The 18575-nt window shown below is 34.2% G+C and overlaps 1 protein-coding gene across 6 annotated transcripts in view; it reads left to right on the top strand.

The window, feature by feature from the left end:
• Positions 1-1135: 1135 nt before the first annotated feature.
• LOC117611006 (soluble guanylate cyclase 89Da) overlaps positions 1136-18575 on the top strand; it is a 137373-nt gene continuing 119933 nt past the window's right edge. For 2 of the 6 annotated variants that reach the window (XM_034338894.2, XM_034338891.2), the window contains exon 1: positions 14042-14385. Coding sequence is in view for 3 of the 6 variants with exons in the window: in XM_076689905.1 (XP_076546020.1) it covers positions 1801-1889 (89 nt within the window). In the remaining 3 variants the exon portion in view is untranslated. Of the gene's footprint in view, positions 1914-14041; positions 14386-14413; positions 14583-18575 lie in introns of those variants that run through there. The other 4 variants (XM_076689903.1, XM_076689905.1, XM_076689904.1 and 1 more) reach the window with 4 other exon arrangements.

Below are 18575 nucleotides of genomic sequence, written 5' to 3'. Positions count from 1 at the left end.
ATATAGGAAGACTCTTATTAACATAATACATCAATATTCACAAGCTTATTATAATTTGAGGGGTTAGTTAAGGTGGTTTCCTTCTGAGTGCAATTCGAAAGGAATGCTGTCGGCTCTAATTGTTTTTAAAATAAAATTTGTTAATTTGTATTCATATCAAATATTATAAAAGCGTTTTGATATGCTGTTCATAAGGAAAAAATTGTATTCTTAAATAAAATTAATTCCGCACATGGAAGCAATAAAAGAAGTTACTATGCTTATATTGTAATCGGTGCGCGTTTGCTGCACAGGCACGATAAAAACATTGGTATGTTTGTAACAGAGATAACAGCATGTCTTCTATATAACGACTTGTACGTTTTATTTATGGTACATATTATCACATTTATAGTCAATTAGGTTTCTGTGTTTAACAATTAAAATATATTAGACATACATATGTATGTGTGTATCTGCTCTATATAACCTTATATTGAATACTTCAAAATGAATCAAACGTTTATTTTTTCTCTTTTTGAAAGACGATTAAATTACTAAAGTAAACTTCAAATTATATCTTCAAACTAATGTAATTTCAAAAGTGTTTAGTAGTGTATACGAATTCACAATGCATACAAATAATACAAATTACACATGTATTATACATTATTTCATGAATCACTGTGTGACACTTTTATATGGGTAGTTATAAATACATTGCATTTAAAATTATAATGAAAAACAAGTTCAAGTATAACATAGTCTTCAATACACGTTGCTTAATATAGTAAACAATTAATAACCGGTTACCAAAAATAAAAATATGGAAGGAATTGTGTTTAACTATCGGACGGCGGACCATGAAGAGAGCTCCAATTGTAATGTAATTGTTTATTTTACATAAGTTTCGTTTTCTAAATTTTACACTGTTTCTGTAAAAATTATTCTTCCAATGTATCAAATTCTTTTGCTTACAAATTATACATTTAATTTTAGGATAATATTCTTGTATATGTTTTGTAAGTTTAGGTCTAGACTGTTCAAGGGTTAATTTGATAAAGCACTAAAGAAATATTTTGAAGAAAATAAATGATATTATGTATTGACTAACTATGTTTATATTTAATTAGATACTACAGAAATAAATAAAACTACTTTTTGCGATTTGACAAACCGTTTTGAAAGAGAACAAAACAGTTTGCAAGCTAGTTGGTATAATTTGTTTGGATACATTACTTTACCGTTAAATAAAACGATTTCTTATATAAATACTCGTATTGCATTGGTTTCAGTTATGTAGTAGTCGCATCTAATTTAAAGCTGTCATACTTACAACAAAGTATGACTCGAAGAATGTGAAATACAAGTAGATGTATACTTTGCAATAAGTTCAAGTTGTAGTGATGTTCGTTATAAATTCTAAACTTTCTTTGGAAAAAGAAGAGTATTCTTGGGTGGATAAGTATCCGTTGACACGATCGAGTGTTAAAAGATCTGAGGAACTGGAGTGAAGTCTGCGCACGCAGTCCGCGCGTGTATTGCAACCACCCTTCCTGGATCGAGTTACCCTTGCAGCACAGTTGAAACCCAAAGTTCGCCGCGCCGTCGAGCAGAATCAGTCTCTCTCTGGCCACGGTAAAGAAACAAGAACCGGCGAAATGATACATGTCACTGTTTGATAATGGCGCGCAATACTTGAAAGTACTGGAGCAACGTGTTGATCGTAACGATGCTGTACGTTTGGCGGCGAAACTACGATAAGATCGCGAAAGGTTGTTTTCCTGTTCCCGGATACGAATCTCTTCCTCATTTTTATGAATGTATACATCATTTTGTGAAGTAATACCACGAAAACAGCTGGAACAATGTATGGCATGCTATTGGAGAGTGTACAGCACTTCGTGCAGGTCGGTAACGTAACATACAAAAGCGTGAGTGTACATTTTAATTATCCTGCATTTATTTATATCTATTCTTCGTGTTTTACACAATTAGCTCTTTTTTATTTATATCTTCTCTACATTTGTTTAAGAAAAATTGACATAGTATATAGTTTTTAGTAATAACGAAAAGAATAACAAGCGCGAGTATCATTTGGTTAATTATTATCAATTTATGTCGATTAAACTAAAGATGAATATTTCTTTTAAGCATAGCTGATATTTGTTCTATTTAATAGAACTATTATGGTAATAATAAATAGAATATTTAAATATTCTATTTAAATATTTACGTCAAGTTATGCTTTTTTTCAACATTGTTTAAAATATTAATTTATAGTGTCTTTAAATTCAAGCTTTGTATTTTTTTTATTGATTTATATAAAAGACAAGATGAACAAATATTGATCAAATCTTTTGACAAATAATAAATATAGCTTTTTTTATTATTCACTGTTTAAAGTAATATTTAAAAATAAAGAAAATGTAGCACATTTTAATTACATAAGTAGATAAAATTTGCTTTTTAGCTATTTGTTGTATTTCTTGCATTTGATATTTTAGTTAATGTACAAAAATTAAATAGACTAAAATTATACCACTAATATTCAGTATTTTTAAATTTAGTTTAAAAACTAAAGCTTCAGGTGATAATGTAATTATATCACGCAATACAATACACATTTTTCCTACGAAAAATATTAAAGGAAACTGTTCGTGTGCTTTTGTTTTCGATACAGAAACGAAAAAGTTAGTAAAACACGCGAAGATAGCAATGGTACTCATTTCTGCAGTTGTTTCTCTAGACTCTAGGCCTCTAGGCGCTTGATGACAACATAACGGAACTAATAAATGTGCTACATGAGAGGCAGCTGCCAGTGTTGAGTACCACTGTTAACTCCACACGTTTTCTCAAACGGTTTCGTTTCTATATTAAAAATAAAAAAGAAATAACAGTTTTCTTTGATGCTGTTTGTCAGAGAAATGTCTGCTTTATCACGTAGTGTAAGTAAATTCCCTTTTAGAACCTACATTTTCTAAATAAATTGAAAAATATTCGCACAATTGGTACGTTTTGGACGTCATTTCCATTTTAATTGTTATTCCGATATATTTAAATGCTCTTAATACCATAATAACCTAAATGATTTTATTTTGGAATGATTATAGAATAATTTCTTGTTAAAGGCGACTGAATAATTGACCACTGTATAGCCGCAAAATATCTTCAAAGTTGACAAATTTTTAAATCAGTTTCTTTTGTTTTTTCAAAGTAGGAGCTGCGAGAAAAAATGGTTTACAGATTCGTATTTTAAAAAATCTATAAGAAATCCTTATTGAATATAGGTGATCTAAAAAAGATTAGGTTAGGTTGAATGGTATTACTAAGGAAAAAACACCATTTGGTGCATGGTAAAAAAACTTTCTGTACCAAATTTTAACTTGGTATTTAAATGTTTATATGTTAATTTTTAATTCTGTGAATAATATTAGGTTATGCATACATTAATTACTTAAATAACTTTCATACATTTTTTTCGCATAGTTGGATTCTTCTGTTTTCAATAAGACGACAAACTGATTATATGTTACATTAAATTGCAAATTTTATACTATTACTCTATAACTGATGTAATATATTAAATTCTTACTTTTCCATTTTAAATGTACAGTAAAAACTGTAGAGTATATATTGATGTGTTTATCAACTAGTGTGCAAGTTGTTGATTTATGTTGATTTATTATATTGTTCCAAAATAATCACTCATTTGTAAAAGTGGTCACGTACTTGCCAAAGGAAATGGTTTGAAAGTACGCAATAAACAAAGTATCTGAATATGGATGAATTCGGACTTCCTTTCCGTACAACACCTTAATTGTTTGAAGTTATAAAAATAGCATCATTCTTCCGGTCCTTAAGGACGTTTTTATTTATTTTTCTAATACTATATTTGTCTGTCATTGACGAGTTCTTGACTACTGTTGACTAGCATTTTTCAACATGTGAGAGCATTTTTTAAGATTTGCAATACAGTAAATGCCGTATATGATATGTAGCATTTGCAATGAATGTAAAAATGTTATACGTAATTTATCTGTCTTATCTTAATTAATGTCTTTCAATTACTCAAATGAATCACAAAAATATTTAAACACAGTAATTATTCTAATGAGAAAACATAATATTTATATTTAAATAGACTATATTGTAAATCATACATCTTAGAAAAAATTGGGTTTTGTAAACATTTGGAAACTTACAGTGAGTTGTAAAATTGAATCAGTCATTTCGAAAGGGGATCATCTCTATTTTTTCAAATTTTACCGCTCAGTTAAATATAATTTTTGTTAGCATCCTGTGTGGCGAATAATGATTATGTAGGTATTTCTATATGCTGTGTATTTCCCTTTAATGATACAAAATTATTGTGATTTTTCTAGAAGTGTAATTAAATGCATTAGAAACAATACATTATTGTTTCTCCTAAAATTTGAAAGAACGGAGATGATCCCTTTTTGAAATGATTGACTCACTTATTGGCACGCCTAAAAATTGGATTGAAATGTGTAGAATAATTAAATAATGAAATAATTTGACATGTAGTTTGCGTTCTACGAAACAATGAAAATACATTTAAAGATTAAGAAATAATAAAGGACACCCAATGTTTTGGTCGTTTTTATGTCACAAAATTATTGGCATATTTTATAAAAATTTATTTTTATTTACATGTAAACCATCTTAATAATCTGTTGGATAAACGTTTCGTTTTATACATAAATAATGTGTGATTGAATTGTTCCATTTTTCATTAAGTTTATTTCATAAATGATTCTTATTTGAAATTCTATGAGATCGTATTTTAATGTTTGATGTCTTCCGTAACACTCCAATCGAATTTAGATCCAGTGACTAGGGAGGAGTGTTGATTATTTTTGGAATTATATAGCAACCATTTCCGTACTATCCTTACCTTATGCTTAGGATCGTTCTAGTATAAACCGAGCGTTTCCAATTCTGTGTCACTTAGCTTCAGATTATTTTTTAAGATTAATTATTACATCTCGAAATCTTCCCGCCTGATCAAGATTATGAACTTTTATTAATTATATCACGATTTGTAAGTTTGGATCTCAATTGATTCAGACTTCGCTGTTTAAGAGATAATTAATAAAAGTTCATATATATATATATCATTTTCAAAAACTGTTCCTTTAAAAATTATTAATTAAACGGAAAGCTTCATATATTAGAAAAATAATTTTTAAAGGAACAGTTTTTAAAAATGATAATTTACAAGAACAAGAATTTGAAGGAACAAATTTAGCAAATGATAATATGAAATACACAATTACATTAAAATTGGGACTCTCTCCATGGGTTAATAGAGTATGAATAATTTGTTTGGATCCATACTTTATTCGGAAAAAAAATTAACTAATTAACTAGCATAAGTGAACAAGTTAACTATTAAGATAAATCATTCTCGGATCACTACTTTACTTGATTTTTGAGAATAGTCATTTTCCTGGACATACATAGTGTCCGACTTCTCTTAACCTTAATTTTTCTTCTTGATAATAAATTCGACCGCAATAGAATAACCAGTGTAACTTATGATATATAAACTTTGTCGGTGGTGAAATTGCAAGCAAGACAGCAATACGGAAAAGTTGGATGAAATTGGGTACATATAACAGCTGGCTTTGGGTCACATTGATTGCGTAGCTTTCTTCTACTGACATAAAGTTAGACGTATCATATTTTTCAAGAAAAGTCAAATTAGACCGTATCTTTAGTCGCAAAAAATAATTCACAAATATTACTTTTCTTTTTTTTTCAGAATTATTTTTGCAATACATTCAGAATTATTTTCTCGCTTTGTCGTAGTCCATATAACCAGCTACGATTTCCTTTCAAGCATTTTTCATATGTTAGTGTTAAGGTTGCCAACGTTGCGCTAAGGAACATCTCGAGACTCGTTTATGAATTTAAAAAATTGTGTTAACTAATTTCTTATTTTTCGTTCCGGAGAGAAGGAAAATAATATACTAAATAAATGTTTTCATTACAAAGAAAAGCAACAAAATATTAAAAACAAGGAAAGGCCACAGTTAATTAATTTATAATTAATTTAGAAAAACAAACAATTAATAGAATAATAACTATCGAATGTCAAATACCTACTAGTTTGTCACGTTGTTATCTTCAGCCAATTTTCGAGGGTCAATATATACACTACACAAGAAACTTTGTCCAAATAGAATGTGGTTGACCTTTGCGCAGACCCTTCATATATGTATGCTTGAAGAGGCAATGTCGAAAGCCGGGTATCCCCTTGTGTCAAACGCCCGTATCGTATCACCGTTGCGTATCCTTTTGAAGCGGCACGCATTGCATCGCTGCGCATCACAGTGTGCTACGACTCGGACAATTTTTCTTCGTTTTTTGAAAAAAACGGTTCGGCAATAGGACTGGGCCACTACAGGCGAGGAGTTTCAATTTGCTACGTGCTGTTTCTTTATTGTTGGAGTCCGTCACTTAGTACTGTAGAATTTCATTACATCTACAAGTTAAAGGAGGAATTTTGGGAATCGGTTTATAACTTAGGGAAATAAAATACGGAAAAAATATGTTATTATACCAGAGGTTCGAGTTTATTTAATTCATTTATTACTTAAAGAGGTCATCATTTATTACCCTTGTTGCTTTCATCAGACTGGTACTATCTGAGTACCATGCAAGTTCAGTACCTCCACGTGGACTAGGAGGTACCCTCGCGTTTGCAAAAAACACCCAATCAGAAAAATTCCAAATTGACCGCCTACGACGGATTTTAACCAATACAGGAACCATATCGTGTTTGGTATCATTTTAATCAGTAAAACGTCACAAATATCTTGGTAAACGTTTTATAAGAAAAAAATGAAAAATAACAAAGTTTAGTCGTTCCATTAGTATTACCTCACTGATATATCCTATCCCCTGCCTCAAGTGTCATGTTTCCATTTGACATAGCGTTTCCGGTCTTCGCCGGGGTTATCAAGTATGTTGTTTTTACGCTCCAAGCGGTCTCCGAACCTTTCCTTTAAGAACGGCAAGAAACCGACAATTTTCGGATCGGCTCGTTGCTTACCTCCGTATCACAAACCAACAGGCAAACTTTTGATAGTCGGCAACGGAAAAATCTCTGGAAAATTAACATTGTCCTTTTTTAATAATCACAGAGATGATTATTAACATTAATCTTTTATGTACACCGTAGCACCGAAGATAATTGATATGTTTAAATATATTTAGACATTAAAATTTGTCTAAATTAAATTAGATTAAATTCATAAATAATTTCATCGATGTTGAAATGAGTCTAATAATACTGTAAGATTTCAAATAAATTGAAATGTTAATTTATTGAACTTGAAACCCAAGTGACGGCACGAAACGCTATGTCAAGTGCAACCGCTATGAACCTTTCCGTCGATGCAACGGCAAAGAACTGACAAATTTTTCGGATGGTTCTATTGCCTCCATATCAAAGGAACACGCAGCAAACTGACGATGAAACTCCTTGCCTCTAGTGGCCCAGTTCTATTGCCGAACCGTTTCTTTCAAGAAACGAAGAAACATTGACCGAGCCGTAGCATGCTGTGACATGCAACGAAGCAGTGCCTGCCTCTTCAAATGAATACGCAACGGTGATACGATACGGGCGTTTGACACAACTTTAGCTGTAAACAAGACAACCATCGATATTTGCTATTCGAACATAGTTTCTTTCGTAAAAATCGTAATATCTTAAAAATTAATTAAAGTCGAGTGTACATGTATATTAAAGATTAATAAACTCGTCTTAAAGAACGGTATCAAGTGATATGAAAAAAATTAGTTTTATTAAAAAAAAGAAGAAGAAACAACAACATACAACAAACGAACTTGGCCTTCATATTCTGATAACTAATAATGTAACAAAAAAAATGCTGTTTTCGTAATACAGTTTTCTCCCTTGTTTCGTACAATTTTCATATAAATAATTTTTTGTATCTGTAAGGCGTTAGAAAACAAACGGCTGTCCATATTATCGTTATTGTGAACACCCTATGTTGTATAACACAGTCCAACTAATTTCAACTTTTTCTGTGATCTGCAATATCCATTACGTGATTCGTATAGAATTTTTCATACTGAAATCGAATCCGGTTTCAGAATTGCTCCATCACGTACAGTTTTTGAAAAATTTGATTTTGAAAAGAAACATATTTTTCAGATTTAAACAAATTTTCTGACGTAATTATAAAAGACATTGAAATTCTATTTACACTAAAAAATTCTGTAGACTTTCCTGAATACAACGATACCTATCTTTAATATATTATAAACGTTTAAGTATGTTTAAATGATCATTGAACACGAAGAGACCCCGATTTGGCACCAATTTTTTAGAATATTTTTCAATATATCTAAAAAAGTAGAGGTTCAGCGTAAAATCGAATTATACCATGCAATAGAGCAGATTTTTATCTTGAGAAACCACCCGGAGAAAGTTGTAACATCGATTTTTTTATCAAGCCAGAAAACGAAATAGCTTCGCGGGAGACGAAGTAGCGACAGTGGTGCTCCGTGTCAGGACGGTTGCTCGGCGGTACTACATACATACAATGGCGAACACAAATATAAGAACATTTGGTGAATTTATAGAAAAGCTACTCCCCCTCCGATTTCGATGATTTTTAAATATATTGTAAAATTCGTCATTTTAAGTAACTTTCTTCCTCTAAGCTATATGTCGGACTCAATTAGTTTGCGAGATATTCGCGAAAAACTATGAATACTACTACATTGAATTTCATCTATATGTATACGTCCGCGGCTGTGTGTGCGTTGGCAAGCGACCCTCGCTTATCTACTGTTTCTGTCAACAGCACCACATGGCCCAACTACCGTCCATATAACGTCCATATCAGCTTAAAATCAAAGTTAACTATTAATTTCAATAATTTTGACATTAGAGCCTAAAGACGGCCGGAATGTTAATATAACCTAACCTAATCCCTAATCTAGACATATAAGTAATGAAAAGAATTATATTCCGTCAACATTGGTATTAATCATTATGCACCAAAAGATTGTCTGCCATCCGTACTAATGTTGACAGTATTTTATTTTTTCTGTTATTTATACGTCTAGGTTAGGTTAGGTTATATTAATATTCCGGTCGCCTTTAGGCGTACGACCACGCGAGTCAAATGTTAATTTGATTTTTCAGTTCACCCGTTGCATGAATAGAAGGCCGACCACATGGTGCCGCTTACAGAATTGGCAGGCAAGCGAGCCAGCGTACATGCGACCACGGGCGCATACGAATAGGCAGAATTCGCTGTAGTAGTAACAATATTCTTTCGTGAATATCTCGCAAACTAATCGAGTCCGAGATATAGCTTAGAGGAAAAAAATTGCTTAAAATATCGAATTTTACAACATATTTAAAAATCATCGAAATCAGAGGAGGAGTAGCTTTTTTACAAGTTCATCGAATATCTTTTACATCAAAATACCTTTTTTAAAATTGGACGAAATATCTTCAGGTTTGGGATGTAGCTTCTAGAGAAGCTATACAAATTAGTTTACTAGATGATGTAAATACATACTTTTGTCGTTTTAATACTTTGATTGCCACGCTGAAGCCGTTGAAAATTCCATTAAGTATTTATTTTGTCTTCAGAAATCTTACCTATATTATCTTTACAATATTTCCTTATATTTATGTCCATAATTTTAATTATCTAATACGAGTAAGTACCTATATCTAACCCTTTGCACTCCGCGCCATTTCGGACGTTAGCTACCAGCAACTCCGCGCCACTTTCTCGCGAAAACGTGCACTTATTTAGTATAGTTTTTGAGCCAAGTAAGGTATGATAATGATATTTGGTTTATATGATTTTGTAGACATCGAGGAACATATATTTGCGAGTGAATGGGCGAAAAAGGAGTGAAAAAAAATCAACATTTTATTTCTTATCACTGAGTTCAGTTTTGAAAATCTTTTCCTCTAGTTTTAGGCTTGTTTATTTATATTTTCAAATCTCACCATACAGTGCGAGGCATGCTTGCATACCAACCTTTCTTCTATAAGCTATCCTTATCGCTGTTCTCAAATGGCGTTGTGAAGGACTCGGTCCGTCGTGAACGCACTTCACACGTTCTCTTCCGACGTAAAACCGGCTGATATTTTTTTTATATACTTAGTAATTGTATCATATTTTGATTTGATTTCTTGTGCCATTTCAACACAAACCTCAGGGAAACATACATTATTGAAACAAACTTGCCCTGGAATAAGTTGATTCCCCGTAACCACTAATAAACTTTGATGTCCTCTCAGAGGGACATTCGAGTGATATGCTAGAATTACGATGTCCCCTCAGAGGGGACAGCGAAGTGCAAAGGGCTAATTAAGTAAGTCAAAGAATTCCTAATAATATGAGTGATGGATTCCTATAGACATTCTATGGTTTAAAATATGTAAGACGAAAATCAAGAATAACGAAATTGCGTGGAAGGCTTCGTTTTTGAGAAAAATGCATTTGAAAATCAGTTCAAGTATTCATGAAAACTGTTACGTATGCTGATCAGTCTTTATTGACGATCTACAATGTTACGGACAAAACTCGATTAGACTAAACAGATACGCTCACTCTGACTGACAGTCACACACACTCACTCGTACGTACATTTATGACGCCACTCACACAGCATTCTCACTTACCGACGTATACATTACAAAAACTAATAACCGATTACGGATTATTATTTCTGTAATATTTTCTCGATTTTTATCTGTGAGGAAACGTGAAAAGAACAGCTTATTCTGAAGACATCGCAAGTCTTGAATATTTAAAATAACAAATCATGGTAGGATTTGAATAACTAAAAATTTGATATACATACACAGCAAACAGTAATACAAAATTTAGTTCGAAGATGACAACTTTGTTTACGAGAAAATGGTCAACATTTTGAACAATATCTTGCTCAACTAACAATACAATGGTTACTTTATTATCACTATATATTACGTTTAATGTATAGAAACAGTCTCAGCAATGTTTTATAGTGGAATCGATCACATCGATTATATTAGTTAAGTACACGCGCACTTCAAATACATTTTTTTCTAAAACGAAGCCTTTCACATAATTTCTTGTTATTTTTTATTTTCGTCTTATTTTGAACCATAGGATCGCCCTGATCCCATCTGTACCATGAATTTTGGACCATTATGTATACATGCTGAAGATTTAATCGAGATCGATCAACGCACTTAGAAATTACAAGCAATTGAAATTAGCAAAAATCATGATTTTCTACCTAAGAATGTAACTATTAATGTCTAATTATTAATACGTTGACTGCCACAGTGAAAGTGGGCGTTTGTTGTGGGACGTATTGAAGTTCTAATTATTAAGAATAGGAATAGTTAATTTTCAAATTTCATACATTCTATTTGACATTTTACATTATTTGTACAATAGCAATATTATTTAAGGTAATGTTTTTCTATTGTTTTCTATTAATTATTTAGGCATGTGTAATTAGCGGTGTCGGTCACCGGTGACCCCCATGGTATTAAACGTGTTAAATGTTATAAAATTTAGTATATATTGGAAATGGGTATTAAACTAAAAATAATGACACAATTTCTAAAAAACACAAAATGAATTTATTTCTTAATGAACACTCTGAAGACGTCTGCACAGTTTGAAAACTAAAGCTGAAGTGAAGAGTCCTCAGCGGAAAAACCCCTATTGGGTCCACTTAGAAAAACTAAATATAGAAATGCCCGGAGTTTTATTGCTTAGGCTATTCCGGGAAAATTCTATACACCCATCAGTCCCCAACCTAAAGACCGTTGAAGTAAATCATGACTCTGTCCGTATCCTTCGATACTGGACTTGTTTTTGTTACCTGATTATTTCCAGATAATCCAACAGTATATAACGGAAATATGAATAATAAATGAATATCAATTCACATTTCCCCGCGTAAATGTTTATGGCCAGATTTCTATACATGTTAATGGAACCCTTTTCCTAAATTGTCATTTTCCCGGAGGATGTCTATGGAGGAAGAAGGGAACCCGGCACTTACATCACCATTTTTCTTGGGGAAGCCTGATTTGATTGTGAGTGTACGACTGTTACCTTTAATGTTGAATACCATCGACCACGTTGCACAAGTTAACAAACTACAGTACTTTGCTTCTGTATTGAAAATAAAACATAGTTTGCAATTTTTCTTAATATATGTATACTTTCGACAAGGGAAAAAGCTTATTCTCTGTCGTGCCATAGTTACATTTTCTTCTAGACCCTTAGTTTTTGAAATTAATTGAGCAGTATGTGCAAAAATTGGTGTGTTTTAGATGACTTTTTTACTTTAATTGTTATAAAATGTTTTTGATCAAATAACGACTTACTAATTTATTCAAGAGAGTTTTGAAAATAATGACGGGAAACGGTGTTCAGATTCTCATTTAGCAATGAGCAATGTCTGTTATATGTTACAAGTCCAGATGGTTATTCCAGGTCCAGTTTTATATACAATAAATTATCACAAACTATCGTTGTGATATAACTGTTTTAATTTCGATACTCCAAACATAGAACAGTGAATATGAAGTTTACTTCTATATTAGTAGGTAATATAATAGTAAGTGCATTTTTTTTTCTAGAACGAAATTTAATAAATACATATTATAGAATTATCGTTATCTCATCAACCCCACCGATTTCGCTCATTTTTCAATATGTTGTTAAGATGATGATCCTGAGCAACTTTTTCCTATACATATAACCGCCTCTCTGCTTTAATTTTCGAGATATTTGCAAAAGAAAATTGCTAATATTGCAGTGAATTCTGCGTATACCTACACGTCCGTGGCGGTGTGTGCGTCAGTATGGGATGGCTGATTTCTGTAAACACAGCATGGTGCCCGTCAAGCAGAATACATAACGGGTGGAACTTAAAAATCCAATATTAATTTAACCTAACCTAACCGAACGTAATGTAATATAAAATTAAATTAGTGAATTAGATTAGATTAGATTTTTTAGTTCACCCGTTATATCTTTGGGTTTCGGCCGCCACAATCTGCTTACGGAAAGAGGAGATAAGTTGTGGTCCCGTGCTGACTCACACACCGCCATGGACGTGTAGATATACGCAGAATTCATTGGTATAGTAGCAACATTCGTTTGCAAATATCTCGAAAACTAAGGCCGAGCGGTGGTTATATGTATGGGAAAAAGGGCTGTAGTTCCGAATAGCCCCAGTGGCCGATCGACATGGGCTTTGGAGGGAGGAGAGGGGGGAGGGAGAAAACCCCAAATATAAAACGGTATCCACATCAGACCAGTAGTTCCGGAGATATTAATTAAAAACTTTCGCAGAATACATAGAATTTTGCCTATACAGAGGTGATTAACACAACCATCCCCGCTGTAGAAACCGTGGTCGTCAAGCGTCAAGCAGCCGATGACACAGTAGGGAGTCCCGATCTGTTCACGTTTACATTAATCTCGTCGTTTTACTCGTTTTGATATGCTGAATACGAATATGATTTTTGTTTTTAATGGAAATAACAAGCTGTCGAAATATTCGCAAACAACTTTACACAAAATTTTACCCAATAATGTAAGGCATATGTAAGGCGAATTTGCCAGTTATACATATACGAACAGAAGGTAACACTTTGTTCGTCTACGAATATCAAACCGTAGTAGGTTAGGTTACGTTATATTCTCCGTGGCGGGGGTGCCGGGGGAGGGGCAAAGCCTAAAACACTAGAATAATTACTTTAAATACAATGGTACAATGATCAAAACTGAATGAGACACCCTACTGTGTCATCGGGTACTTGACACTCGACGACCACGATTTCTACAGCGGGGATGGTTGTGTTAGTCATGTCTGTATAGGCAGAATTCTATGTATTCTGCGAAAGTTTTTAATTAATATCTCCGAAACTACTGGTCTGATGTGGATACCGTTTGATATTTGGGATCTTCCCCCTCCCCCCTCTCCCCCCTCCAAAGGGGGACCCCTCCTCCGCCGGGGCTATTCGGAACTATACCCGGAAAAAGTTGCTTAGAATCATTATCCCAACAATACATTAAAAAATGAGCGAAATCGGTGGGGATGACGAGATATCGATAATTATCCATATTATTTTTCAAACTAAATTTTAAACTGTGTCATATTAAGCATTCGTGTGCCAACTCTCATCAAGTGCGGACGTGTTTCTATCAGTGCGAGAGTAAACAGTTCTGACCTCGAGTGGCCCGTCGCGTTCTCTTGTTCGGTTATAATTTTTCCATTATTAAAGTGTTCCTAATAGTGAAAATCAGAGCAGTGAATACGTGAATAGTTGTCGCTTCCGCAACAACGACACCTGAATGACCTGTAAGTAGTCATTCCACTCAACCAGCTTCCAGTATTATTATGAAAGACAAAAACGGAGTTGAACTCAAAGATTATATCAAAGCTGTTGGAAATCTAACAAGTTCGGCAAATACCATATTCGGTTCGTCTCTAGAATTTCAAATAACAGAATTTGCATCTTTCTGGCCACCAAGAACATAGCCGACGAATATACAAAGGTTATTATAGCAAATCAACACATAGAAGATCGACCCCTATTAGTCAAACATAGAAGAATAATCTTTTCAAACGTTTATCCTACGATACCACCTGTCCTAATTGAAGAAGTACAATCGATAAACTCAACGTTAGAAGAGAATCCTCTGTGTCTTTCTTAACCCTTTCGCGACGGCGCATCTGTACCATACTTCGCCACTTTTCGCGACGGCGCAACTGAACCATACTTCGCCACCAATGTATGCTTGCAATGTACCATTCCACGCACTGTTCGTGCAAAACCTAAAATATTTATTAACACAATCTGTGCCGTATATGTATAGTTGGCGTCAGCCGCTGTGAAACAATAAGTGACTGGCGTATGTAGACGGCGACAGCCTCTGTGAATAAAAAAGTGACTGCCGTATGTAGACGGCGTCAGCCGCTTCAATGCACCAAGTGACGGCCGTATATAGACGGCAACTGTCGCGAAAGGATTAGGGCCATTCCACGCAAAGTGATCACACTTTTTCCCGCATGGTCTTGGATTTTTGTTAAATTTTGTAGGCTTGTAGAACCCAATGTACGAACAAAAAATCGATGCTCCGTTCCTCGATGTTGTTTAAACTTTCCAAGTTATAAGGACTGAAAATTTAGGGTCACTTTTTTTTCAAAAAATCATAACTCGGAAAGTATTATAGATATCGACATACATGAACCGGCATTTTATAGGTAAAACTTCAAAGTTTAATAAAAAAATTACTACATGTTTCAACGCAATCTTCAAATTGTTGTAAATAATGTTTATAATTTTCAAACTTGAAAATAATCCCAAGGGGGAGCACGAATCAGTCTGAAATTTTTTCTGTAGAATCTTTAAAGAGTTTTCTAAATACCCTGAAAATTTCATGATGGAACACGCAGAATTGCCGGAGTGATAAAATTTTATTGCTGCGTATGACCTACCAGCAGACCATCGCGCGCCATCCGGTTCCCATGCGCCGCTACTCTACATTTTTTCAAATAGCCAGCCATCGGTTAACAACTACGGAATAGATCGACATGTTTTTGGTACTTTTGTCTACAAACCCTTAAAAGTCAATAAAAGTATGGCAAACCGATTTTGGCGGTTCACTTTTCCAGAACACCGTTCAGTTTTATTTGGGAAAGCAACGAGACAAGCGGTTTCAGTTAAGCGTTCAGTGTTGTGCATAACTATGCTGTGTACTTTTCAGTTTCTTGTTTTTCTTAGTTTAAAACTGTAATTGTGTACTGGTGGAAAGCAAAAATGCCGCGAAGATATTGTTCCAATCCATTTAGTTTACCTCGACATTCAAATGTAACTAAAAATCTTCGTTCAGTTACAATCGCCTTTCGTGAAAAATATCAGAATATAATATTAGGAGAAAATTTGTGCTGCATGTGTAGAATGCGAGTAATTCGAACATCTAGATTAAATCGTCCAAATCTTCCTATCGTAAACGTAAGTGAGCCGGGTTGTTTTCCAACAGTTCAAGAGCCAGTTGTTGGTCCAAGTAATGTAGAACAAGTAATAAGCAACAATTCGTCAAATTCGGGAACAAATGCAGATACAGGGTGATTCTCTCGCAATACAACACAAAAGCCGGACCCAAAACTGCTTTGTGTGTGTTTATGGCTGTGACGAAGACAAGAAACGGAACAGCAGGGGTTCCATTGTGCGGCACGGCTTTTGTGTTGCGTTGCGAAAGAATCACCCTGTAGTTATGTAGAAGAAATAGATCGGGAATATTCGTTATCGTCGTTAAATAGTGGCCTTAAATCTCTCGGTGAATCTCCTATCACATCAAAATCTTTAAAATCACCTCTCCAGATTAAGAAAAAAGTATGTATTAGAAACAACTATTTACTCCAATTTGTAAATAAGCGGAAATTAAGCGGATAGACCGAAAAGTAACGCCGACAAGTGCAGTGGCGCATGGGGACTGGATGGCGCGCGATGGTCCGCCGGTAGGTCATACGCAGCAATAAAATATTATATCTCCGGTAATTCTGCGTGTTCCACCATGAAATTTTCAGGGTATTTAGAAAACTCTTTAAAGATTCTACAGAAAAAATTTCAGACCGATTCGTGCTCCCCCTTGGGGTTACTTTCAAGTTTGAAAATTATAAACATTATTTACAACAATTTGAAGATTGCGTTGACACATGTAGTAATTTTTTTATTAAACTTTGAAGTTTTACCTATAAAATGCCGGTTCATGCATATCGATATCTATAATACTTTCCGAGTTATGATTTTTTGAAAAAAAAGTGGCCCTAAATTTTCAGTCCTTATAACTTGGAAAGTTTAAACAATATCGAGGAACGGAGCATCGATTTTTTGTTCGTACATTGGGTTCTACCAGCCTACAAAATTTAACAAAAATCCAAGACCATGCGGGAAAAAGTGTGATCACTTTGCGTGGAATGGCCCATTAAGGGTTGGTTTGTCTGATCAAGCTTATACTAACATTCTCAGTTTCCGGCGACAAGACCGATCACAGACCAATAAAAAATGATACAACAGAAATACCACCCAAAAACCAAAGAAACTGAAGAAAGTCAAGATGCAGATGTTCCAGCAAAATCACTTGAAAAAATGTTATCTTCTCTCAAAGATGTTCTCAATAATCCTGAGTCCCTGACAAATTACATAGAATTTAAAAGTTTTATGGAAAAAGTTCATGGATCGCCTACTGTGAGAGAAATAGCTAATGAGTAGACTAATAACATAGACGAACTGATATCTCTTATGGAGAAATTATATCCTCTTCTTAAAGAGAGGTGTGTCAAACAGGTTTTTCCGCATCATGAAGAAATTAAGGAAGCCATTGCTGACTGAACCCTCGTCACCATATCCTACCTCGTTTGAAAAAGACGACAATTTTCAGCAAACAAATATCGAATCAGATAAATTTAACGAATGAGTTCTAAAATTATCCAGTGAAACATAAATAGGTTAGGATCATACTATGAATACCTCCAGAAGCTCATAAATGATAATCGCGTAGAAACTGGTGTTGTATATCACCGCGCGGATTATGTCCTTGTTGGGGTTGCCCGCCAAATTAATTTTGAACACTAATCGATCGCGTTTGCATTTCATTCCGAATGGTAGACGTGTGAGCTGATTGCTTGGTCGATTTCGTTGCCACTCCGTTTTAAACCGAACGATGTTCAAATGAAAAGAATCTGACTCACGTTCCGACTGCTGGACGTGAGAGATTGTTATTTTTGCCGATTTCATTTGCCACTTCTTTGATTCGATACAAATGAAAATATAAAGAAAGACTTCTCGAGTTCTTTGCTATGCGGTGCGCCGGACTCGCGTGTACGCCCTTTGGCGTCCTGCGTCCTGCGTTATGCGAAAGGGGGGGGGGTTCTCGAAGGTTTGACGGCGTGACGTGGTTTCTTTCAGGTTGACCTTTGTCGACAAACACCGTTATGCACGTGTTACTAATTGACCAGGGATGGAAAAAGAACCGTTTTGGAAATATCAGTGCGGTTCCGGTACCGAAACCGCTTCCGATTTTGTCATTAACGGTTCTATATTAGAGAACCGGAACCGCTTAATTTTTGTAAGAACCGGTTCGGAAAAATCAGTGCGGTTCCGGTACCGAAACCGCTTGCAGTTTTCTCATTACCTGCTTTGTTTTGTTTTGTTGTCTGGCATGAAAACAAACGCGCTTGCATTATTGTTTGGCTGTGCATTATTGGAACAAAAATAGTCATTACCAGTACTCCGTTGAACGCTCACAGTTGCGGTATAAAAACTGCTTTTCTTTACATATTCATTAAAAATGTGCGATTCGGGTAGTGATTTTGAAACTGCTACACAACAATCTCCTGCCAAGAAACGAGCCGCCAGGCCACATGAATTTATAAAAATTTATTTTAATTACGATAAGAATACCAACGTTTCGATTTGCAAGATTGATGGCTGCGGAAGTGCTATTAAAGTAAGTACCATTTTCGTTTTACCTCCTGTTATAAAA

The sequence above is a fragment of the Osmia lignaria genome, chromosome 9 (assembly GCF_051020975.1).
Source record: "Osmia lignaria lignaria isolate PbOS001 chromosome 9, iyOsmLign1, whole genome shotgun sequence".
In the NCBI taxonomy this organism is placed as follows: Eukaryota; Metazoa; Arthropoda; class Insecta; order Hymenoptera; family Megachilidae; genus Osmia; species Osmia lignaria.
The sequence above is the reverse complement of the archived record's forward strand: the minus strand, read 5'-3'. Positions and strand labels throughout refer to the sequence as shown.